This window comes from Filicampus tigris, chromosome 4 (assembly GCF_054856515.1).
Source record: "Filicampus tigris isolate MCC_2025a chromosome 4, RoL_Ftig_1.0, whole genome shotgun sequence".
NCBI classification, from domain to species: Eukaryota; Metazoa; Chordata; class Actinopteri; order Syngnathiformes; family Syngnathidae; genus Filicampus; species Filicampus tigris.
Window position 1 is genome coordinate 6,642,895 of NC_141220.1, and position 25,804 is coordinate 6,668,698.

Sequence of the window (25,804 nt, forward strand, 5' to 3'; positions counted from 1 at the left end):
CCACTTTAGTCCCTGTAAATATCCTGACTGGTGTTAAATACCTCGCTCGTCCTAACCGTGATCAGCAAAGAAGCAGTGCTTTTTTTTGTTTTTTTGTTTTTTTTGTTTTTGTTTTTTTGTTAGCTAGTTATGTAGCTCTGCTCATTTCCATATTTCCTCATCCTCATATAAATCAGCCACGGAAAGGTTAATCCTATTGATATGTTGACGTGGGCATTAGTAAGGATGTCCACATAAATTTTGGTGCCAATTGATCACCGTTTTTGGACGTTATAACGAATGAAAGTACAATGATTTCCAATGGAGGGATTAAATCGGGGCAGGCACGGTGATCGACTGGTTAGCACGTCCGCCTCACAGTTCAGAGGTCGTGGGTTCGATCCCGGCCCCGGTCTCCCTGTGTGGAGCTTGCATGTTCTCCCCGTGCCTGCGTGGGTTTTCTCCAGTAACTCCGGTTTCCTCCCACATTCCCAAAACATGCATGGTAAGTTGATTGGACACTCTAAATTGCCCCTAGGTGTGATTGTGAGTGCGGATGTTTGTCTCCGTGTGCCCTGCGATTGGCTGGCAACCAATTCGGGGTGTCACCCGCCTACTGCCCGAAGACAGCTGTGATAGGCTCCAGCATGCCCGAGGATAGTGGATGGATTGAACCGGTCCCAACAGCACAATGCGGCGGTCATGTGAATCAATGCGGCGGTTGTCGCTCGCGCCAAGGCGGAGTAGAAAGAAGCCTAAAAAGAAGCCTTTCACTGAGTAGGCTGAGATGAAATTTGGCTGCCTCGCGAGCACGTCACACGCATTAGTGGGCCGGACTAAGATCCACTCCCGGCCATGCTTAGTCCAGCCATTTTTTTTAATTTGTCAGCCCCCAGCCCCCGTCCCAAAAATGGGCATCCGGCCGGACCGGAGGGTCCGACCGGTCCGGCCCAGGTACGGACTCTGACTAAAATGATTATTACTCACTGCTCGGGTGTCTAATAAAGGTATTTGTTTATTAAAATTCGATTGTGAGTATAATTTAATGTAAATTATGTCATATAAATGAATGAGAAAGAATTAGTGGAGCGCCTAAATCTCGCGTGTGTGTCAGCTGTTATAAATTACAGCTGGTTTGGAGCGAAGGAAAGTAGACGCATGTCACACATATGGGCACCCTTCCGTCCACGTCCCTCCGTCCTTACTCATAAAAATAATCGTTCTCTGACCTCGTCCGTCCTAGTCGTTTTAAAGCGCTTCCGTTCATACATTACATCAGAGAACTTTGGTCTTGCTTTTTAAAAGAACACAACACAACACAACATGTAAGACCGTTCCGTCCCTGGGAGGGAATGCCTATCTCTGGTTGTTTGCTTTTTCTTTTGCTTGAGAGACAGAATACAATTCCTTGAAATACAGTATCTCCTCATTCAGAGGATGAGACAAAGAAGAACATAGAAGACAGAGGACGACTGATGGAAGGAAATGAGGGAGAAAGAGATTAGAAATGGCAGAGGGAAAAAGCAATTATCTCTCGGAATTCAGATGCTATGACAGCAGTTGACAGGCAGGGAGAGCTGCAGCTTATTTCTCTGCTTTCATCATCAACGCCCCCCACCCCACCTCCCACAACACACAGTACACCACCCCTCCTACGATGTGCTTTGTCTTTCCTCAATTTGTCAACTTCTCTAAGCCCTCAGCTACCTTTAATTGCAACTCATACAGCGAAGCTGCAATATGAATGTGTGTCTTCTTGGGTGCAAGCACACAAACTTGAATTTGAGTGGTAATATTTGTTTATGTGCAGCAACTTTCGAAATTGTATTTGAGTTCCCCTAAAGAGTCTGCTGTCGTGAGGTCCTCACAGCGCTGTAACTCCGTCACCGCAGATCCCTCGGCACTCCCTAAGAGCTGTCTCTCAGTGCATGCAGATCAACATGCAAAATGGAGGGGTGCTGCCGCAGGAATGGAGGGGAGTATCTGAACATTTTTGGGAGAAAGGAGAATCTACAGTAGGTCTCACACTATATTGGAAAACAAGTTATATCCAAACTGCATTCATTTTTAACCGACAACAGGAGAACAATATGCAGCATGTGTTTCTGTTACTGAAAGTGGCAGCGGCCGCTCATTGAGGAGTCGAGACTTTTTCAGGCACACTGAGCTGAAACATACATGAGACTGGTGGAGGCAGGGAAATGTGTTAAATTAAAAATGATAGTGTCTTGATGGGCTGTAAGTGATGTTGTGGACTAGATCAAGCCTGCTCTTTATAAAAACTTCATGATGCCGCGTTCTGAAAATATCGCCTCTACCAAAGACAACCTGCGACATACTGTCGCACTTCTGCGCCTCTAAATCAGAGGGAATACAGGAAACAAACACAATTGCCATTCAGTCATTCACATTTGCATATATATTTGAATACACCCGAAAGTTTACTTATCCTTTAAATTCACAACAACGATCATACAGTACCTATCTATGATTCTGCAAGGAGAAATTATTCCACAAATAATAAAGTTGATAAATGGAAAAAGCTTGATAAAACGTTTTTCCTTTGCCTTTCCAGTTACTGTAAAATGTGATTTTGCTTCAGTATAGTGTCAGAAAAATGATTGCCATGTCAGCATTCTCCCGTCCTCTCTATCTCTCTCTCTCTCTCTCCCTCTCTCTCTCTCACTCTCTCTCTCTCTCTCTCTTGCCCTTCCTCTCTATATCTCTTTCTCTCCCTCTCTCTCACACACAAGTAGACACATAAAATGAGGGGGGAAAGCATGTTTTATTTTTTCTCACATGTGCTGGTGTGCTGGTGTGCTCTTTATGTTAAACACCGTGGGATTTTTGAACTCATTTGACTTTTCGGGTCTTGCTGAAACTGCTGAATTAGCTTATGAGAAGACTTTGATGTGGAGGGCTCGGAAAGAAAGATTAAGGCTGATTTGATACTGATTGAACCCGTTCATTGATTTACTACAAGCTCATCATGTTTGCTTGGGTTAAAACTTTAAATCACCTCACACTTCAACAGCATCCTTACCTAGATTTTTGCCGCAGCTTCCGCCCAAGTCCAATCACATAAATCAACAATTTACTGAGGATAGCAGCTATGTGTTTATTATCTGATAAAGTGGAAATACATTTGTGAAGACATTCCCTTGCTTTCGCTTGTCTGACTGCCACTGTTTTTGGAAATGCTTACATTGATGTAAATGGTTCCTGCCTTTGTTATTTAACCGAGAGTGACCATCAGACTGTTGTGCAGGCTATTAAATGTTCCATCCATCCATCCATCCATCCATCCATTATCCTAACCGCTTATCTTCACAAGGGTCGCAGGCGTGCTGGAGCCTATCCCAGCTGTCATCCGGCAGTAGCACAATCTGAGCTGTTTGCCAGCCAATCGTAGTGCATACACACAGAGACAAACAAACACACACACTCACAATCACACCTAGGGGCAATTTAGAGCAATCAATTAACCTGACACTAAAAAATACAAGAGCAGTCATTTTGACTGTTTTCAAAACTTTGATGTGTTATTACTCTGTGTATAAAGATATAAGATGCTCCTGGCCTCTTGACTTTTCCTAATTCTGTATATATTTCATTACCATGGTGCCATTTTATGGTATTACGCAATATAAAAAAATAGTTACATGTCATGGATTGGATGGTTTTTCATATCAGGAAAAAAAAAAGGTAAATAGAACTCTGTCTTCATTTATTTTATAAAACGCTTTTGCCCATTAAAAAAAAAAAAAAAAAAATCATGGTTCGGTGTAGGGCTGCTCGATTAAGCGATTTTGAACCAAAACCGAATATTCTGGATAAAACAATGTTAAAAACGTTCAAATCGGCACGTTCGATGTTTTTATTTTTGGTGTATCTAAGCCACCGTAGTTTCATCTGCATTTCCGCTTCCTCCCACGAGCACGCATACCGGAAAAACTACAACACCATCCATGGCTACCGGCGATTCTGCTATTTGCTCAGGCAAGTGAGCGTTTAGTTAATCCATCTATCCATTATCCATCCATCCATCCATTATCTATACCGCTTATCCTCACAAGGGTCACGGGGAGTGCTGGAGCCTATCCCAGCAGTCTTCGGGCAGTAGGCGGGGGACACCCTCAATTGGTTGCCAGCCAATCGCAGGGCACACAGAGACAAACAAACATCCACACTCGCAATCACACCTAGGGGCAATTTAGAGTGTCCAATCAACTTACCATGCATGTTTTTGGGATGTGGGAGGAAACCGGAGTACCCGGAGAAAACCCACAGGGAGAACATGCAAACGCCACACAGGGAGGCCGGGACCGGGATCGTACCCACGACCTCTGATCTGTGAGGCGGACGTGCTAACCAGTCGACCACTGTGCCGCCCGTTTAGTTAATAAATCGGGCAAATATAGATCTGTAGTGTAGTGTGTGCCCAGCATGTACAATACAACCCACGAGCAAGTAACTCAACCTCTGAAAGGCGTCCCTTTTTTTCTCCCTTACAAGGGACCTCTGGCGGTGCATCCGTACTTAAGCTTGACGGTGCATTGTATTATTGAGTGACAGTTTTGCACTAATCATTGATTTATGTTTAAGTAAGACCAGGTAGAAAGGTGAAAGGCTAGTCACTAGCTGGTTGGCAAAATGACTTGCTGACAGACTGTTTGGTTTACAGACTTGACTGTCTACCTTCTCTCATGTTGATGATTTCGTTTCAGATGGGATGCACTTTCTTCTTTCATTATTGGTTTGATTAAGAACAGATCTGAAATGTATTGTGTAAGTAAAATGCTTTTAATCCCAATGGATTGTTCTGTGTGTATTCAGTTAAATTGACTGGCATTTTGAGTTCAAAGAAAAATTAAGTTGAAATAAAAGACATTCAAAATACTTCATTTTTCATACATTCATACTTTACAAAGAAATCCTAACCGTAAAATCGGGTTTGAGAGAAAATAATCGGGATTTTGTTGTTAAGCACAATCGAACAGCCCTAGTTCAGTGCATATGATAACAAGTTATCCTGACTGACAGACATTTTGCGCCGAATATTTTCTTAAACTTATTTAATGAGCAAAAGTGTCCTTATAAAATCGATGAAAACATTTTTTTTCATAATGAAAAAGATCTTGAAGTGCAATTTAAGGCACTTTGCTTTAAACATGGACACTGCATTACAAAGTAATCTAGGTGCACAATATTGAAAACAAAAAACAAAAACGTGTTGCTAATGCTAAAAGCTAGCCTCTAGCGACTAACGCCCGAGACTTGTGCCGTATCATACTATGACAGAGTAATTAATTAGTGGTTTGTTAGCATCCTAAATTAGCGACTGAATATGATTTCGGGATAGCGTTGTGTTTATGTATGTCGAAAACGGAAGTCCAGTTAGCCGTTACCACGTGGGCCAACTTAAAAGTAAAAGTGTACTAAGGCCATTGCATTGGTATCTATGACTCAATTGTATTATTTGGTATGACTCAATTGTATTATTTGGTAAGCTTTATTTTGAAGTTAGCTTTTGCGGAGGCAGTGTGTTCGTTAAGTATGTTTGCAAAACTCTCCCATATGCAACCATGAGGCACACAGTTTTTTTTCACCAACCATTTCGCGGATCGTGCACGGCCCGAAACTTGTCTTCAACTATGTTGATTGGCCTGCAGTTCATTGCTATTCGCTTTGCAAAAACATTCATCAGCCTGTCGGTCGCAGACTTGCTCTCATACGCAGGCTGTTCTCGAATTTAGTTTGGCGAGTGTGTGTGTGTGTGTGTGTGTGTGCGCGTGCGTGTGTGCGGGTGTGTGTGTGTGTGTGTGTGGAGGGGTGTGTGTGTGTGTGTGTGTGTGAGAAAACGCTTGAAGTGATGCTAATACTGTTTAAAAAAAAATCTGCCCATCAGCCTAACATGAAGCCTGTGTTTCAATAACCAAAGTCATTCTGATTTGAATTTAAACAAACACAGTGGAAGTGTATGTAATCTAGTGGTTGAAAACAAAATTCTGTTTTGCATCTTTTGTATTGCTTGATTTTCCTCACTATTTCACTCCCTGAAGAATGTATAAACAACATGATGAGGGCACTGGACTCTCTCCACAGAGACTCATTACAACTATTAACAACTGATGACTTTGTCTTACCCAGCTTTGAAAGTAACTAATTCCAGAAAACCTCATTTGAATAATCTAAACGATTTTACATCTACTGCTGTTAACAAATAAATATAATGCGATCTGCGTATAAATTGAATGAATATAAATTCTGTTATTAAAATGTTTCCTTATGTTTCACAAGAATAAATGAAAGCATTGCGAATCACAACAATTGCAACAACTAGTAATTTAATGATTCACTAAGTGTTATTTAAGTATTGATCTCTCACTTCTGAAAAGCCATACGTTGTACAACCAATGGGACTCATATTGTCCAGTTTATATGTACTGTATGTACAGTAAATATGGTATGTTTCAACCATTTCAAAATGCACCTGCATCAATGACAGCGTATGCACAGTTGATCTGTACATGAATCATATCTTTGCAGTGTTGCTATAAATAGCCCATGTCACTGTAATTCTATTGGCACAGCTTTGTTTTTCAAAAATGTCTCTATTTTCCTCTGAACACCTTGTCTACACACCAAGTTTTATCTTTCCCTCCCCCCTCTGCTTCCCTCAAGAGACAGCTCAGTGCTCAAGCAGCACTATGAAGAGGATAAGCATTCGCTTGTTCGTTGACAGTCTGACCCGTGCACCGCCTGTTTTCTCTCATAATGATGCAAAACCGTGAAACCAGCGTGTTTGTGACTTCCTCGTCTTCTTTTGTTCTCAAACTTGGTTTTTATTTTGCTACGTTTCCAGAGCTTTTAAAACTTTCAGGCTCAACTGTAAAGGAAACTGTCTTAAAATGATTCTTGTGTTCATAACGCAGAAAACACGACAATATGCTTTACTACCAGGCATTCACCTTCTTTGCCAAGCCCCAAAGAAGGGGCTCCTGGATAGGCATTATTTCCAGCTGGTGTATAGGATTATGATTGGCCTTGTTAACAGATGTAACAATATTTTGCAAATTAGGCCTCCCATTGTCAATATGTTTACCATACCCTTCAGATCTCTCCCTCCTCCAACACAGCTGATTCAAATAATCATGATCATTTTCAAGTTTGTGAAAAGCTTGCTGATGAGCTGATCATTTGTATCAGATGTGTGCGAGTGAGAGACATCTAAAACAGGCTGGATAGAGGCTTTTGAGGACTGGACTAGGGCAGCCCTGCTCTATGGTGGGCCCTTTTTTTTTCTCTTTCTCAAGGGCAGTCAGGTAGTCTGATCTGAGCTGAAACTTCAATTCCCTTTTGGCTCCCAAGCAGCTTTTCGCAGGTCCCGGTCCAGAGGGGGACAGGAGTCAGACAAGTTACACTAAATGGTCAAGCCATGTGGAACCGTGTGAGAGAAGACGGCTGAAGGGGTGTGCGTCAGTCGCAATATAAACTTTCAAGGGCATTTGCGTGAAGTGCTTAGTAGTCCAAAAATGTATGCACCCACCCATTCTGGTATTAGTGGGTATTAAAGGCTTAGTTGGAGGAAATATGGCCGAGCACCACATTATGCTTCAGCATTATTTGTCTTCCCTTGTCTGTCATTGTGCTGAATAAGAATACCCTGAAAGTGGTCTCCAATATGTCTTCTTACTGGCTTAGACTATCCCTTCCAGCCTACTTACTTGCCATTCATCACATCACCTACTTCAATATAAAACAGCACTTACTGTACTGTGCACCACTCATTGTAATGTTGTTGTCTAAAACAGTTCAGCAGACTTCTTTGGTTCTTGCGTCATTGTTTTTATGTTTTTGTCACATCCAGTATAACGTTATATGATAAAACAAAGAATGTTTCTGCATAGTGCTGTGTCATGTAAAGCAAAGTTAATATCTCGGTAGGTAATTTTAGGTGGACAACTGGCTAGCACATGCACTTCACATTACAGATGTCGTGGGTTCCAATCCGGGCTCTGGCCTTCCTGTGCGGACTTTGTATGTTCTCCCCATGCCTGTGTGGGTTTTCTTGGGGTACTTATGATTTCTCCCACATTCCAAAAACATGCATGCTAGGTGAATTGAAGACTCTAAATTGTCTGTAGGTGTGAATGGTTTGTTTATTTGTGCTCTACAATTGGCTAGCTACCAGTTCACACTGCAATAAGCTTGAGTGGGCTACATTAATGTTTACAAAATAAAATCTAGTAACCTATACATGGAAAAAATAGTATATGTAGTTTAGAATAATATGCTGTTGATGTAATCATATTTATACAGTAAGCTGGCTAAAATTTTACCCATGCAAATACTAAATCCAAACCAATCTCAACTAGATATTTAGTAAATACAATTCAAATCCATTAAAATAAATATAAGTATAAATGAATTATTTTCCCCCATTAATCAATGAATCTTTTTTCAATTTTTTTTATTTTTTATTTCTTTCATAAATAAAAAATAAATACATTTTAATCAGTTTTCTAGTTGATTTGGATTCACTCAACATGTGTGTATAGTTCATCCAAAATATGTCAAACATTGATTTCATTAATTTGTATTTAATAGTTTTGTTTGAATCTACTTAGTTAAATCAATGATTAATAGTCAAAGTTTAAGTAAGGAAATCTACTCAGTTATTTTAATTGTCACTTTGTTGTCTTAATTGTTTTAATGTAGGCAATGGTCAAACTTTTCTGAGTGTTCACGGTGCATGCCGTCTCTGTGGGTTAGTGTTACGATCCAAAGAAAGTCGGGATAGGCTCCAGCACACCCGGAAGCCTTGTGAGGATCAGCAGTTCAGAGAATAGAGGTGGCCGGGGGTAATTTTATATTCTAATAAAACAATAAATATCCAGATATAGTATTTTACCTCAAACATATATGGAAATATTGGACATTTTCTCTGCTCTCCTCTCCATGTATTATAAAGCACATTTGACTGGCAATTCAGGGTGTCCCCCGCCTACTGCCCGAAGACAGCTGGGATAGGCTCCAGCACGCCCGCGACCCTTGTGAGGATAAGCGGTATGGATAATGGATGGATGGATATTTGATATAGAAAAACAATCCGCTGGATAAAAGATAAATAAAGACACAATAAAACACAAATATCCATTGGAAAAATACCATTCAAAAGATCTGGTAGTACAACCATTTTCCAAAGATTGTACACTGCTGTTATGTACATTGTAATGTACATATGCAATGCCATTTTATAATCTTGTTTACATCCATACTTCTCTTGCAATTACCGTAAGCAAGTATTCACGGGAGATGCATTGCTGCAGTGACACTACATTAACCTTCATTGTTTTGAGCCCTAACCAGCAGGTTAACGCCCAGGCTGCTAACCCATCAGCTTACCCATTAGCCTCTTAAAGAGGGAAGTCAACCCAAACATATTTTTTTCCAGAATATGTTCTATGTAGTCCGCTGATAGTGTAGTGGTACACACGCCTGAGTTGTGTGCGGGCAGCGTGGGATCAATTCCCGCTCAGTGACAGTGTCTATGTGTGCCCTGCGACTGGCTGGCGACCAGTTCGGGGTGTAGTCTGCCTTCGCCCATTGACGGCTGGGATAGGCTCCAGCAACTCCCCGCGACCCTATATAGGATAAGCGGTTTGGAAGATGACATGACATGACATGACATGTTCTATGTAGGTCCACTAATTGAATCATGGAATTCTGGTTCATATTGTGTTTGTGGAGTACGGGTTAAGCAGCAAAATCCACCTGTTTTTAGTCATCTCTGGGCCATTTTGTCACTTCTGTCGACTGAAAATGACACCAGGCCTCAGATAACGACCAATGGCTCAGCTTCAGAAAACAGGTGAGCTATGACTGGTCGTTACCTGAGCCCTGAGCAATTTCGATGTCATCTTCAGTCGAAAGAAATGACAAAATGGCCACCCCCAGAGATGGCTAAAAACAGGTAGATTAACTCTTATTCCACGAATGCAATATTTATCAGAATGCCTTGTTTCAACTAGTGGGTCTGCACTAAGTACTTTTGCACAGCAAATCTAGCACCCATTACATCGCATGATGCACAGACTCAAAAGTTATCAGCATAACATTAACAGTCTCCTCTCCTCCTCATGACCAATCGATTTATGCTAAATCTAACAGGTACAATTACTGTAACAGTTGGGTTGATTGATTGGGGTGACATGGGTTGTTAGGTCTTGCCTAGAGAGTGAGGCACAAAGATAATGTAATAAAAAGACAGCTGTGGTTGTGTTACTGTCCCAGACGATACGCTCGTTTAGTAAAAGAGCTAACATGTCATTCCTCATATCAAAATAATGATATAAATGATAGAGTGTTATATAATGTGATATAAAGCAATTTTGGAGATGTTCAGAATTAAAACATACTTATTGTGTGTGACCTCATCACTCATTTGCGATGTAAGAGGAATCGATATGCAGAATGGTCAGACAGGCAAACAAACGATTCTCACATACAATATTTGTAATGGTTTTGTGCAGTGGTTATTTCGTTCAATGTGTCTTTGAATATGAAATAAAATTTTCCCCACAAAACGTATTCAAGATTTTTCCACTTCACTATTGGCATCGATGAGGGTGCAATCATTGAAGAAAAATGACCCTAAATCGGATCTTTTCTCACCTGATTTGTCTTAAAGCCGTCTTGAAGTCCAGCTGTGCTACAACCGGATGATTATCAAAACCAAACGTGTTAATTACGAGGTAAGGCGGTTCTTGCATGCAAACACTGCAAGATAATCCATTTCAAACAGGATCGCTGCATGTACAGCTGTCCAAATTCAGGTTGATTTATCCTTTTGATTTGTCCTTTTAGGGCTTTCCAGACCCTGCACCAAGCACTCTAGGCTGATTTTTCTCCTTCACTCCCAAGAAAGACATTATTTCCTCTGGGGCTTGCCCGACTGGAAAAGTGACCTTCTTCAGTGAAGTCTTGGGAACTTTCTCTGAGGACCTATACCTAACACATACAGTATAGGACAGTGTCTCACTCTGTAGTTAAAAATGGTGAACATTTAACTTTAACGATGGTCTTTTGTCACATTTCACGATTTCCAAAGTATTTTTAAATGCTTACAGATATTCATTAAATGCATCCTGTGTTTACCTCAACCCTTCTTTACAACTTTATTGCAAGAACTAACTGGTTTCTTGCATCCTCACTTCAATATGAGGAGTAGCATTACTGAGCTCATACAGATGGCATGTCACATAGAGTTCAATGTTGCACTTTGGACTTGATACCATTAAGAAGTTGATTAGTAAAAATAAGTTTAGAATATTTTCTAAAGTTGTTGATAATAAACAATACAGTCTTTGATTTGGATTTCATTATTGTATTAGGTCACTAAATTCACAAGGAACATGTACTGCCACTTGGCCAAGATGTGGAGGAAGAAACTATCAATCTCAACGGAGAGAAATTACATTCAGACAGTAGTCAGGAACATTCTAAGAACCATGTCAAATGGAAACACTAAGACAAATACACAATCATATTTGACTTGAGTTTGCAGTTTGCATTTTTTAAAAAAAATTAAGTTATTTAATTTGTTTTTTTAAAACAATTCAAACCTTTGACTCGAACTGTATACTAGGAGCATGCAGAGACATTGGGATCGGCAGATGTCCAGAGTTAAAAGTGGGGCACATGGAGTAAGTGTTTTAAACACCTTACAGAACCATCATTTACTACAAGTATAGAAATAATATCACTGTCACTAATATATAAAAATAGGTGCGATGCCAGAACAGGAACAAATGAGGGGAAAGGAAACTGTCTGGTTTGTCACTATTTGTCTCTAGGGGGCTTCTGTCAATGGCACTTACTGGTGGAGGCGAGTCCGGAGACTGGCTCATGTTGTCACACGAGGATTCTTGGGGTGGAGTGGGCACTGGTAGATGAAATGCCCATAGTTTCCACAAAACATTTAAATACCTTGCACAACCTGCACGTTCCACCGAGGAGAGGCAAGTTAAAAAAAAAGAAATATATTTAGAGCACATATTTTGCATGCATGCACAGATTTTGTCCACATTCAAAATAGCATTTTTTGTCATATATCTGGTGAGGAAGAGTGTGGTTCATGTTTTTTCTGTTAATCATATGGCTGGTCACTAGAAACTTCATCCACAAGAGATTCATGTCTTAATAAAGCAACAGAAGAGCTGACGGCAGTGGCTATTGCTGCACCAGTGTAATATTGATGGAGGTTGGTTGATAAACTGCCTTCATGGCACAAATCCAAATTTTGATTCAAAGCCTTCTTTACTTGCGCCACAGTTAAAGGCAATCAATGCTAATCATGCTGTTGGAGCTGACCAAGTGTGGTGGGATTATAGAAATTCCAGGCTTCTTGCGCCTTCTAAGTTGAACTCTACGCTTTCCTCTCAGCCTGTAAGCACCTTATGTAGCAATGTATGTTTGACGTACTCAGGCAATTTATTCACATTATAATACAATGCCCTTCCATCAACTTTTCAAACATCAGCATTCTAATGGTTCCCACTACTGTACTCTCAATTGAAGAGTGGGAATGAAGATTTGCCCCTACCCCCACCCCCAACACCAATGCTAGTACTAGATATTGAAGAGTTCACTAAAATGAAAGGTTTATGGTCCAGTGAACCATCAGTACTCTACATGATGTGGACAACATTAACAATAATGACTTCTATTCAAACTGTTCTCCCCACCCAAAATGCCAATGTCAGTTCAATCCTAATGTCTTTTGTTACTCTCAATGATACTGAAAGTCAGCTGTTATCTATTTTATGGACAGACAAACAGAAATTATACTCCACAATTTAGTTTGAGGCATTAATTTGCTCTTTTTGCGCGACGATGGAAGTGTCACATCCTCCATGTACCTTGGGATGGTTTCCATTACTGAATGACTTGCTCTTGATTTAGCTGGCTTTGAGCAAGACAGATCTGTCTTTAGCAGTGACATGCTGCGAGGTTCATAGCTGGTGAGGAATTCATATTAGTCCAATTAACAAAATTTCTGAGCCAAACATAGTGCCGCATATCTGCCATTAAATTAGCAGCCAGACATTAAAAAGAAGAAAAATATTTCAACATTCTTTTTAAGCATGTATTAGACCATCAAGAACATTATTTCCATGGGATTATTAGTATTATCATTTAAAAGGCTCCTCAGTAAATTTATTTTTTGCCCCCCCCCACACACACAAAAAAAGTCCTATAATGCCTATACTGAAATATTGTGTTTACCTAGACCTATACTGAAATATTATGTTATTAATATTATGTACAGTGTGAACCCCTGTTTCACTGTACACCGCGTGGCGATTGAGTCCAGGGTGTGCAAGTAGAAAGAAAATAAATTGGGTGGTAGAATGGATCATGTATTTTTGTTTCAGGTGCTTATCTAATCACAGTGCATCACTGTCCCCTGGTGGATGCTTTTATACATTCTTCCATCCATTATCCATACTGCTTATCCTCACAAGGGTCGCGGGGCGTGCTGGAGCCCAGCAGTCTTCCGGCAGTAGGCGGGGGACACCCAGAATTGGTTGCCAGCCAATCGCACGGCAAACAGAGACAAACAAACATCCGCACTCACAATCACACCTAGGGGCAATTTAGAGAGTCCAATCAACTTACCATGCATATTTTTGGAATGTGGAAGGAAACCGGAGTACCTGGAGAAAACCCACGCAGGCACGGGGATAACATGCAAGAAGCTCCACACAGGGAGGCCGGGGTCAGGATCGAACCCACGGTCTCTGAACTGTGAGGCGGACGTGCTAACCAGTCGACCACCCCTGCTTTCATACAATGACATTAAAATGGAAGACACCATGGCAGTCTTCAACATCTGCACTTACCCAGGCACAAACATTATACTTACGGAACTGCACAATCATTAGCAATAATGTCAATTGAATGAGGAAGTAACGCACTTTTCAGATGGCTTTATTCATAAACACTGTCATTCTTTAAAGAAACTAACTATAATCTATCGTGGCCTGTTTTCTGAAGTTACCCCATTAGAGTTTTCAAAAATAATATCATGGTGCTTGATTAAAATGTATGTCAGAGATGCACCCTGCAGCAGGAGAGCAACATGATAATATGAGTTAAAGTATAGTCTTTTTGCATAACATTTTTCAATGATTGAAGTCATTTCATGTAAAAGTGATAGGCAATGGCATACATTCGTGTCATATACTATTTTTTTGCTCATCATTTTTCTCAAACATGTAATTGAAAAAGTGTCTGGAATAAGTGCTGGTGAGCCATGGATGCCCTGAAAAAAGAGCTTTATGGACTTGCATTGGAGGAACCTTTGGCACATTTTACTATACACAAAATGTTGTTACTGTCAAACTAAGAGAAAAACCACAATTGTTTCGGAAATAACTTACATTTAAAAAAATAATAAATACAAATGTACTGAACATTAATTAATGACACTAACTGATTTTGAATTGTGATCAAAATACTTGAATAATTGAATTACTTGTTTTGTCTTTATCCATTCTTGGGTGTTTTTAGCTGTGTGTTTTGGCTGATGAATATCCTCTTGGCCATCCCATGACCAGCGGCTGAGACCAACCAATCTGACGCTGGGCAGCACATTTTACTTCAGAATCACTTGATAGTCTTGAAATGTTATTGTATCCTACCTTGCAACGATTCAAAACAAAATGTGCAGGGTAAAGTAAGGCAGCCCAGAACATATTTTTTTTATAATTAGTACACCGTTGTTTTTATTTTATTTTCATGCTTCATTTTTGCTTCTATAAACAAAAAGCTGATGTGACTTGCCAAATGAAATTCCCCCAAAATGTCTGTGGTTTACAAATACACATGTATGTATGTATGTATGTATGTATGTATGTATGTATGTATGTATGTATGTATGTATGTATGTATGTATTCATTCCAACAGCAATAGGGCACCACTTTGGTCAAGTAGTGCATATTTGTTGTTTCAAGTGTCCCAGCGGCTAGTCTCCATCCCACCCTGTTGTCTTGGTCCCCCTGGCTTCATATCTAAAGCCAACAGTCTCAAACTTGGGTTTTAAAATGGACAGTGATCTTAAATTGGACCAGCAAATCAGCGCTGTTGTAAAGTTGAGCTTCTTTGACCTTAGACAGCTGGCTAAGGTAAAGCCCCTCCTTGCCCATCAGCACTTAGAAACAGTCATCCATGCCTTTGTTACATCTCGGCTAGATTACTGCAATGCACTTTATTTCAGAGTCAGCCAGTCCTCCCTCAAACGTCTCCAGTTGGTCCAAAATTCTGCTGTCCGGCTACTAATTGGAGCTCGAAGGATGGAGCACATAACACCAATTCTGGCCTCCCTTCACTGGCTCCCAGTACATTTTATGGTTCATTTTAAGATTCTCTTATTTGTCTATAAGTCATTAAATAGCCAGGCCCCGGCGTACCTCTCTGAGCTCCTCTACTCCTACACACCTTCCCGCAGCCTCAGGTCTGCGGACCAGGCGCTGCTCGAGGTGCCGAGGACCAAGAGGAGCCTCAGAAGGGATCGAGCCTTTTCAACTGCTGGTCCTTCCCTCTGGAATGACCTCCCATTGGTTGTTAGGCAAGCCACCTCTCTGTCCATTTTTAAAACCGGGTTGAAGACACATTTCGTTTCTCGGGATTTTGATCAGACCTGAAATTTTCGGCTCTTTTCCGGTGTCAATTGTATATGGTGTTTTATGTCGATTTATTGGCTTCATTATTTATATTTTATTTATATTTATATATTATTTATGTCTATATTTATTAATACACGTATCACAGCCTTTTATTGTTTTTGTTCTATTTATTGTATTGTTTGTAAAGTGCTTTGTTACAGCTCTAGCTGTTATGAAATGCGCTAGATAAATAAAATTGTATTGTATTGTATTGTATTGTATTGTATATATAGTTCATCACCATAACAGGATTAATTTCTAACACACTGAAAAACATTTGTTGAATTTACTCAATTTTTTTATGTCAAGCGTCTGCATGAACTAAAATCACCTGGATCCAGATTTTTTTTTTTTAAGTTGACCACACACCTAATTAAAAAAATGTATCTGGTTCCAGATTATTTTATTTTGTCCAACCACTTGACAAAATTGACTAAATTCAACATACCATTTTTTTTTCAGTGCAGTCACTGCTATGTTCTTTAAACGTGTTGTGTAAGTAGGGAAGGTGCCGTTACCTGCCCATTCAGTAATTAGGTTTATATACTTTATTGCGACCGGTTTGAACTTCCCCATACTACTACAATTTTGTTATGAATCCTTTGCGAGGCATTGAGTAGTGCGTTGTTTTTTGTAGGCTATGTCGCTATAGTGAGATGACATCATTAGTTGCCGCTTTATGAACAGTCACTTTCACACTGATCACGTGACTTCTTTCGTTCGTGCCTGCTTCCATGACGTCTTCAAACTGACCTTCAGGTTATAAACTAACTTTTGCTGGAATTCCCGATTTATTGAGCCATGTTTTGCTTGATTGTCATGTCAACGACAGCAGCCCATGCGCTGAGGCGCATGAGCAGATACTGGCCAATCTGAGCACGTGTTACTGAAAAGTGTCACGGGTCCGTCGGCATGGTAACAACACACAACCGATGAACGCTGATCCCCACGCCTGAGTTTTAGAGTCGGGTGAGGCTTGTATTCTTTTATATACTTCTTACTTCTACGTGTAATTTCTTTCTTTGTTTTTTTAATTAAACCATGAGTGCTATTATTTTGTTTATCTGTGACGAGAGACTTCTTGATTTACTTAGTCCAACGAGCACGTACGTTATATGAATCGACACCGAGTAATTGTGGATAGAGGGTGGAGTACACGTATTTGGTTGTTGGTAAAATGTGAAGATTTCAGTCAACATTCTATCTTTCCCTATCCGTTTCATAGACATAACTATTGTGATATTTATATTTTTAAAAGTACATTTTTTTCACTGACCTAAAAATAAATCACATGATATCAACTTAATACTGTATGTGATTCCATTGCAGGTATCGCCTAAGGTTTACACACTGAAGATGTTGCAGTCTGGAAAACTGCGCCTGACAGAGGCCAATGAAATGCATCCCACTCGACTCTTGGAACTACTTGACCTGAGCACGACAACACATCAAAAAGTATTAATGAACTATTATGACCTTAATGGCTTGTAAATGAACTAAACTAAAGAAAAACAAGGTGCAACATTCTCAACCTATATCATTGACAGCTGTGACCATTTATACGGCAAAGCATCTTTTTGAAACTGCCCAAGTCCCCTGATTAGATAATTGATCGATAGATTGTATATAATTAATTCATTATAGGGACCACTAGAAAGGAGACAATGAACATATCCTATACATATTGCAGTGCTACTAACATGATTTTATCCTCTGGACTACCCTGGAGGTCTGATCCATCCATCCATTATCTATACCGCTTATCCTCACAAGGGTCGCGGGGCGTGCTGGAGCCTATCCCAGCTGTCTTCGGGCAGTAGGCGGGGAACACCCTGTATTGGGTGTCAGCCAATCGCAGGGCACACAAAGACAAACATCCGCACTCACAATCACACCTAGGGGTAATTTAGAGAGTCCAATCAACTTACCATGCATGTTTTTGGAATGTGGGAGGAAACCGGAGTACCCGGAGAAAACCCACGCAGGCACGGGGAGAACAAGCAAACTCCACACAGGGAGGCCGGGGCCGGGATCGAACCCACGACCTCTGAACTGTGAGGCGGACGTGCTAACCAGTCGACCACAGTGCCGCCCTGGATGTCTGATATTGTTTAATTTTTTTTGCAACAATGCTGTTAATTTAGATTTTTTTCAAACACAAACATCTTAAGATGTTTGAGATTCCTATGGAAAAAGAAAGCACTCAATAGCTAGACACTATCAAGGAATGTTCCTCGTTTCATCATTAATGCACACATCAACTGCAACCATTGTCAGTGCTCTGCATTTAAGAATCCGAACATATAGGCTATAGGGTTTGTCATCCAATCTTTTGGGGGGGAATGAAAACATGCGCTCACAATTAATTGTCATCAGAAATTGCAGACCTGTGAACACTTCACAAGAATGTAAACATTTATTTTACAGTTATCTTTTTGGCGCGACTGCTAACAAGACACACGATAATATTGACGATAAACTGGAGACTGCATTTGATATCTTCAAAGATATCTTAGTTTACTTGAAGGAAGAAATTCAGACCATGCATGACTAAAGTAATGAGAGTAAAATATACAGGTATACTGTGATTGGTCACCAATGAGTCCAGGATGTAGACTGCCTCTTGTCCATATTCAATTAGGATGGGCTCTGGCACATCTGCAACTCTAATCAGAACAAGTGGTATAGAGAATGGTTGAATGGATGAGTGCAGAATGAATGTATTATTGGTACTGTCCATTGTCTTGGGTCATTAGTTTTGTCAATGTAAAGAAAGAGTAAAGCTCAGTGTCCACATTTAAAAAAAAAAAAATCAAATTTCACTTTGTGTGTTTTCAGATGCCCTTGGTGGATGTGGATCTGTCACTTTTCCAGCCTCACCCACCCGAGTTAGTTTTCCAGAAGTTCACTCCTGCACAGTCTTACAGGTTACCTCTGCAGCTGTTCAATAATGATAAGGTGTGGACTTAACTGAACTGATACCATAGCAAAGCAGCATAAAAGCAAAAATATTTGTTGCCAGTGTGCAAGTTGCTTGTAGAAGTGATGGTCCTATCTGCAAAACAGCATTTAAAAAACAATAAACAAACAAACAAAACAAGTTATAAAACATATTGAGTGTTTCCAACTGTGTGTATGATGCTCTGTTGATTTGAGGATTTTTATCAAGCTTTTGGCAATTTGTGCTTGCTTCTTGTCAAGATATCACGGCATGTCAAGCTGGAGCATCAGGAGTCTGCTTATTTCCAAGTTGAAGGTCCAAAAGAGGCAAAGACTAAAGTAGCAGCAGGACTGTCGGTGGGCTTCACAGTCTGCTTCACTCCACAGGAGAACAAGGTCCCTTCACTTTCACTAAGATACTCTCAGTTATACAGTACACCAATTTTTGGATTTGTCTGTTACATTAATACATTTCCAATTATTTGTCTGAGTAAATCAGTAATTTTAATCACCTGATGTAAGACTACATTATTTTATTGATTTGTTGTGAATGGTAAATGGTCCCATTGTTAATCCTCATTATCAACAAAAATGTGGTCTTTAGCAGACTCTTATTCCAATATAATTGAAAATAATAACAGGCATGGCTACCAGACCAGAAATCAGCCGGTGTATATTTGATCAAAATCAAGTAACCAACGTCAAGAAAATAAAATGTCAACCTATGTGAATGTTTGAACTGACCAGTGTAAACTTGCATAGTATAGCAGGCGAAGAGTAAGCAGAAATAATAATGATTTTTTTTTTTCCTAATAACCTCATCCAATACATAATTGTCAGTTCTAGTACATGCTCTTCACTTTACTTTACAGGACTACCACCATACTCTAGTTTTCGTGACAGAGCGGGAGCAGTTTGAGGTGCCAATCCGTGCCATTGGCCCAAGAGCCAGTTTGAACTTCCATGATGAGTTACATTTACCTGACTGCCTTGTGAAAGCCTCCACTCAGAGGACTCAGCTTGTACGCAACCTTGGAGACCGCATAGCCATCTTCAAATTACAGACACAGAGGTGACTACTGATATTAAATTTAAGTTGTGATCTAACACCAACTATATGTAAAAACAGTCTGTTTAAACTTTTCCATTCATGCCAGGAAACTCAATTTAGCAGCCTAAAGCTGAGTTGTTTTACTGTATTTATAGTGTAAAGCTGTATCGATGTGGATCTGTCGATAAGATGACGTTTAGAAGGACAAAGCGAAAAAATTTAAAAAATGCCTGAAAGTTCATAATGAAATGTTTTGCTACTTCGTTATACAATTTAAGGGTTGGATAATCTTCTCAGATCCATAGTGCAATAATTTGTCATTTAAAGTGGGCATATTATGGAAAATTAACTTTTAATTGCTTGTACACAAATAGTCTGCTCAGCCAATTACACCATCAAGTACATATGTTAGTGGTGTTTGGCAACGTGTACGCTGTATCTGCCGCATGGATGGATTAGCAACACCAGTTCACAAGTGTAATTCGGCGCCTTGGTGATGAAGTGCCACCTCGACAATTTAAAATTCAATCAACGCTTAATTGACTTTATGAGAGCTTGCATTTCCCTTCAGCCTGCTGGCTGCCACTTTTTCTCTTTTGGGCAAGTAGCCACTCGCCTTCGTTGCGGTCCCTAGCTTTCCCTGGTAGTCACGGGAACACCAAGCTGTACTTGTCGCACACCCCACAGAGGAGAGGCAGTGGCTCATAATTGAGACAGCACCACCCCTTCAGGCTGATTTCAGTAAGGCTAAATAAGACCCTGAAAATTATAAATTGCAGACATGTTTTATGGGAACGATGTATAATGTGCCTCCTTTAATATAGTAAAAAAAATAAAAATAAAATAAAATGTATATACTAGGACACATAATTTTTTTCATGCGGTACTCGAATGAGTACCAGGAGATTGTCTTTGGTACTCACTGGTGGTCCAATGGATCACATAAGTCACGGTTCGGATCTTGAGTGACGGATCGTTTTTAGTGTGAGCAAAAAAAAAAAAAACCTAAGTAGAACTTTGTCTTCATTTATTTTATAAAAAAAAAATATATGTATCAAAAATCAACTCCTAATGGCTAATATGGCCGTTTGAGATTTAAGAACACAATTTAATGCAATTTTGTAAGTGGTACAGTGTTTACATTTCAAGGTATTGTAATGCCCCTCGAAGTGGTCAAAGATGCACACAGTCGCTGATGCAATCTGATCGTCGTTTTAATAACAGAGCGTAACGAAAAAAGAACACATTCACACAAGAGCTGGTGGTGGCCACAACTCACGCCCATGCGCTCAATCATACCACTCACTCCTCGAGCCCAACTTCCCTCCCAACCTGGCTCGTCCCCTCGCTATGACGTCACTCACTACTCATAGGCCCAGCCAGCACATTCACAAAACAAGGAACAGATATTACAGTATCCTGTCAGACATTTTGAGCTGAATGTTTTCTTACAATTATTAGGCAAACGTGTTGTTCTAAATTAAATGAAGACAAAGTTTTATTTTTATTTTATTTTTTTTCATAATGAAAAAGACTTCAAGTGCAATTTAGTGCACCTTTCTTAAAACATGGACAGCACGTTACAAAGTAATCTAGGTCCATAATATAGAAAAAGAAGTTTAAAAAAAAGAAAGTAATCCAAGAGGGAGCTGTTGTACTACTAGCTAATGATAACAGCTGCTAGCCACTAACGCCGGAGACTTGTGCCGTATCATACAATGACAGCGTAATTAACCGGCGTTTTGTTCGTGTCCTAAATTAGCGACTGAATATGATTTCGAGACAGCGTTGTGTTGGTAGCAAGCGTTAAAACTTCCGAATGCCGAACTGCCGAATGCCGATACGTCAAAAACGGAAGTCAAGTAAGCAGTTACGCCACCACGCGGGCCAACTTAAAAGTAAAAGTTCACGAAGGCTATTGCGTTGGCATTAATGACTCAATGTATTATTTAGTAAGCTTTATTTTGAAGTTAGCCTTTGTGGAGGCGGAGTGTTCATTGAGTATGTTTGCAAAACGCTCTTGTGCATGCAACTTACGTGATCTTGATTCTTGAGAATATTCACTTTCTCTGCTGAATGCGGACTAATCACGTTGCCTTATTGTGAACGCGCACAGTTTTTCATCAATCATTCTGCGGATTGTGCCCATCTTGAACCGCTGCTTGATTCTTTCCAATCAAAGATGATTCGTTCCACTGCACCGCTAGTGTGCACTGGTACGCAAATGCGCGTTGTGATGCAAATAACGGTGCGCATCAGTGAATTCTGTTGCGCATGCGTACCTGCGTACCAGTTATGTGCACCCCTGTACATACCGGTATATAGCTAAATTAATTTAAGATACTATAATTCATTTTTACTTTTTTTCCTCATTATTTAAAATAATGGTTAGTGCTTGGCTGCAGTACTATATTGCAGCTAATTGATAGATAGACTAGCTCCTATTATTGAAGCAATACCACAACTGCACCAATTGCAGTGCTCGAACAGCATGACTCAGGTGGGTTACCTCGAATTATTTTATCACCTAAAATTACAGAGAAACTCAAATTTTGCAGTGTATTTAATTTTATGCCCAAGCACACCCCTCGATCAGATCAAATACAAACAGCCTGTCAGGTAATACAAGACTTAGTCAGTCTGTGACCTTGCGGTATTTCTATTTCAGTCCTTTTTCAGTAACTCCCCCCTCTGGAACTCTTGATATTGGCGAGAGTATGCAAATCACCGTGGCTTTCAATCCGATGACTGCAGGAGACCACCGTCAGGATCTGTTGCTACACTATGATACTGGTACAATACTGTATATGTTAATAATGTAGTATATGGGCTCTGTCCTGTGAAAAACACATATCACCAATTTTGGAAACTTTTTTCATTTTCACATTAATGCGATGTCTGGAATGCGAAACACCATTCAAGTAAATATAAGAAAAATGAAACAAATGGAGATAAGTGTTTTTCTCAGTGCAGCGACGATATACTGTATATATAATTTTTGGCAATTCAAATCATCATGTATTGTATTCTACATCCATGTACTTGTGCATGTGCTTTAAAACTTTATCTTTCTGAAGATCAACTTAACATTTTTTTTCCACTCAAGAATTAGGCTACTACAAGACCCCCTCATTCCTCTATCTCTACTCAGGTGAAGATGTGCACATCAGCCTCCAGGGTTCCTGTGTGGAACTAAAGCTGAATCTTATCCCTGAATACCTAAATTTGGAAAGGACCTACATTTCTTTGTCAAACACACATACGGTGTCCCTCACCAATAGTAGTGATACCACTCTTAAATACTGCTGGACAACATGGTCAAGCCAACCAGAAGAGAACCAGTGAGTATACTGTAGTATGAAATTCATACAATTCAAAATGTATATGTATATATGTATATACATATGTGTATACATACATATATATGTGTACATTTTATACCGCACAAAAAAAAAACAACAGAGTTTTATTTACTTCCTGTAGTAGCTGACCTCTGCTCACGGTGCAGCCAAACTTAGAGGAGAGTCACTGTCGCAGGGACGGACATTTACTTAGTTTTACTTTAAAAGTTGCTCGACGGATCATTGGAGGAATCAAAAATAATTTGCACACTTTGAAAAGCCAAATTCAAATACCAGACTAGTTTTACGTTTTTGGTATATTGTTCAACTGTTGTGTTTTATACAATACAATACAATACAATACAACTTTAATTTTATAGCGCATTTCATAACAACTACAGCTGTAACAAAGCGTTACAACAACAAAACAGCAATAATATAACAAGAGAAAGCAATACATTAAAACACAAAATACTATACCATAGACACCGGAAAACAGCAGAAAATCTTCAGTCTCAGGGCGGATCAAAAACTGGAAAAGAATCGCATTGAATGATCAAAGAAAGCTATTAGGACAGTCTTTAAATCAAAATATACCGGTACTTTTCCAAGCTTTGTAAAAAATTGTACTTGAAAAATACGATTAATCAATTAATTATGGAACATTTGTAATCAGTTAAAAAAATGTAATCATTTGACAGCACTAGTATATATATACAGAGCTGGGCAGTCCGTCCGTGGGCCGGACCGGTCGGACCCTCCATTTTTGGGGCGAAGGGGTGGGAGATGACAAATTTAAAAAAATTGCTGGACTATAAGCATGGCCGGAAGTTGATTTTAGTGTGGCCCACTAATCGGCCCTCATGCGTGTGACGTGCTCGCGAGGTGGCCAAATATCATCTCAGCCTACTCGGTGAAAGGCTTCTTTTTAGGCTTCTTTCTACCCCCGCGTCGGCGCGAGTGAGAACTGCTGTTATAGGGATTGTGGTATTGCCCCCCCGCCCCCTCTTGTAATGGTATGCCCCAGTTGCAGGTGGGAGGCGCTATGCTTTTATTTTTTTTCCACATTAATTCCAAGATTTTACTCAAGTAAATATCGGTTCTAAGCTTCGTAAAAAATTGGAGTTGAAAAATACGATTAATCGCATTCAGTAAAAATGTTGCGATTAATTAGTTATAAATGTAATCCCTTGACAGCACTAATATGTATATATAGATATATATATATCTATATCTATATATACACATACATACATATATGTGTGTGTGTGTGTATATGCACTTTTCTGGAAAACTCTCTGTGTTGTTTCTCTGTATTGTCTTCCCCTTTTCTCTCGACTCTAGGGATTGCTCAGTGTTTGATTTGCAGCAGAATGTGGATTCTCATTTGCTTGTTCCTTGCCAGTCTGACCCGACAGCCAATCATCGAACCGGCCTCCTTGCTCTCTCACAAGGATGCATAACAGTAGAACCAGCGGTGCGTTTGTGACTTCCTCTTCCTTATCTTCTCACTAATTAATCTTTCTTAATGTGATTTTTTGGGAAAATCTGAGACTTGACAATACATTTTGATGACTTTTTTTTTTTTTTTTACAATGTGGAAATGAACTGTAAAATCCATAAATGCACAAGGTTGCTTGCATCCAGGGAGAAGTAACTGTTGTTTGCAAATCAGACATTTTAATGTCAAGTTGGCTGTATTTGGGTTTACTTCTAAAGGAACCTGTTTCAGTATCTTCAGTCTTCATATAAAGAGTTGTATCACACTGTGTCTACTTGTTTTGCATTGACTCTAAAATGCCTTTTTCCCATTTTCATAATATGGCACAGTTGGGAGAAATATGGCCGAATACCACAGCACGTTTTACTGTTGTCTTCAAGCCTGATGAAGCCAAACTATACCAAGAAATCATATATTGTGATGTCACGGGTAAGTATTTGGCTGGAATTCACAGCTAACTTATTGGGTTGAAACAAGCGTAACAATGAAATAACAGCTCATTTTTATCGGGCTACATGGTTTAATTTGGAATGTGCATACAAATAGGGATACCATTTCTAATTGTAATTTGACTTAATTGTGACCTTTATACACCATGAGCTCAATTTTTTATGATGGGCGTAAATCCTGCTCAGCGCTTGGTGTATCTCTAGGTGAAGATGGGTTGGACATAGGTCATTTCGCAGGCGAGCGCAGGTAGGCGGTTCTGCGAGATGCAGGGCGGCGCCCCCATTGGTCCAACTCGAGTATTGATACGGTGGAAGCACACCCCTGCCATGAAGTAGGCATTTGGAGACCAATCCATAACCCTGATCGGCCGGGCGGCCATCCCCTACTGCCCCCCAACTCCATAGCTGTGGCGCTCCAGGAGGTGATTTAAAAAAAAATGTTTGTTACCCCAGCCCACCCAGTTTGACGGAGATTGGTCTGCCAAATTAGCAAACACATGTTGCAAGTCTTGCACAGAAACAAAAATCATTGAAAATCCACCGGGATATGCACCAAGGCTGCCTCAGTAAAAAGAGCCCCATGTCTTCTTTGTTTTCCTCTGACTCCTCTGTGTCTTGTGTGCTAAATAAACTTCCTTATATTTGCTATGTTGTACTTATAGGCCAAAAATCTCACATCCCTCTAACAGTCAGGGGTGAGGGTTTGGGACCTGCGATGCAAATCAACTGTAAGCTAATGGATATGAAAAACATATTCATAGGTCACACTGTCTCCTATGAGGTAAGGCTTGCCAAGAAAAATGTTCCCAGT

The 25,804-nt window shown here is 39.9% G+C and overlaps 1 protein-coding gene across 1 annotated transcript in view; it reads left to right on the forward strand.

Annotated features, from left to right (window-relative positions):
- Positions 1-16,642: 16,642 nt before the first annotated feature.
- The window catches only part of hydin (HYDIN axonemal central pair apparatus protein), an 89,855-nt gene continuing 80,693 nt past the window's right edge, over positions 16,643-25,804 (forward strand). Inside the window, exons 1-10 of the mRNA XM_086029144.1 lie at positions 16,643-16,680; positions 17,041-17,166; positions 18,550-18,669; positions 18,913-19,047; positions 19,524-19,723; positions 22,371-22,495; positions 22,854-23,043; positions 24,388-24,520; positions 24,874-24,973; positions 25,656-25,774. Of these exons, the coding sequence (XP_085885270.1) occupies positions 17,068-17,166; positions 18,550-18,669; positions 18,913-19,047; positions 19,524-19,723; positions 22,371-22,495; positions 22,854-23,043; positions 24,388-24,520; positions 24,874-24,973; positions 25,656-25,774 (1,221 nt within the window). The 5' untranslated portion in view covers positions 16,643-16,680; positions 17,041-17,067. The remainder of the gene's footprint in view (positions 16,681-17,040; positions 17,167-18,549; positions 18,670-18,912; positions 19,048-19,523; positions 19,724-22,370; positions 22,496-22,853; positions 23,044-24,387; positions 24,521-24,873; positions 24,974-25,655; positions 25,775-25,804) is intronic.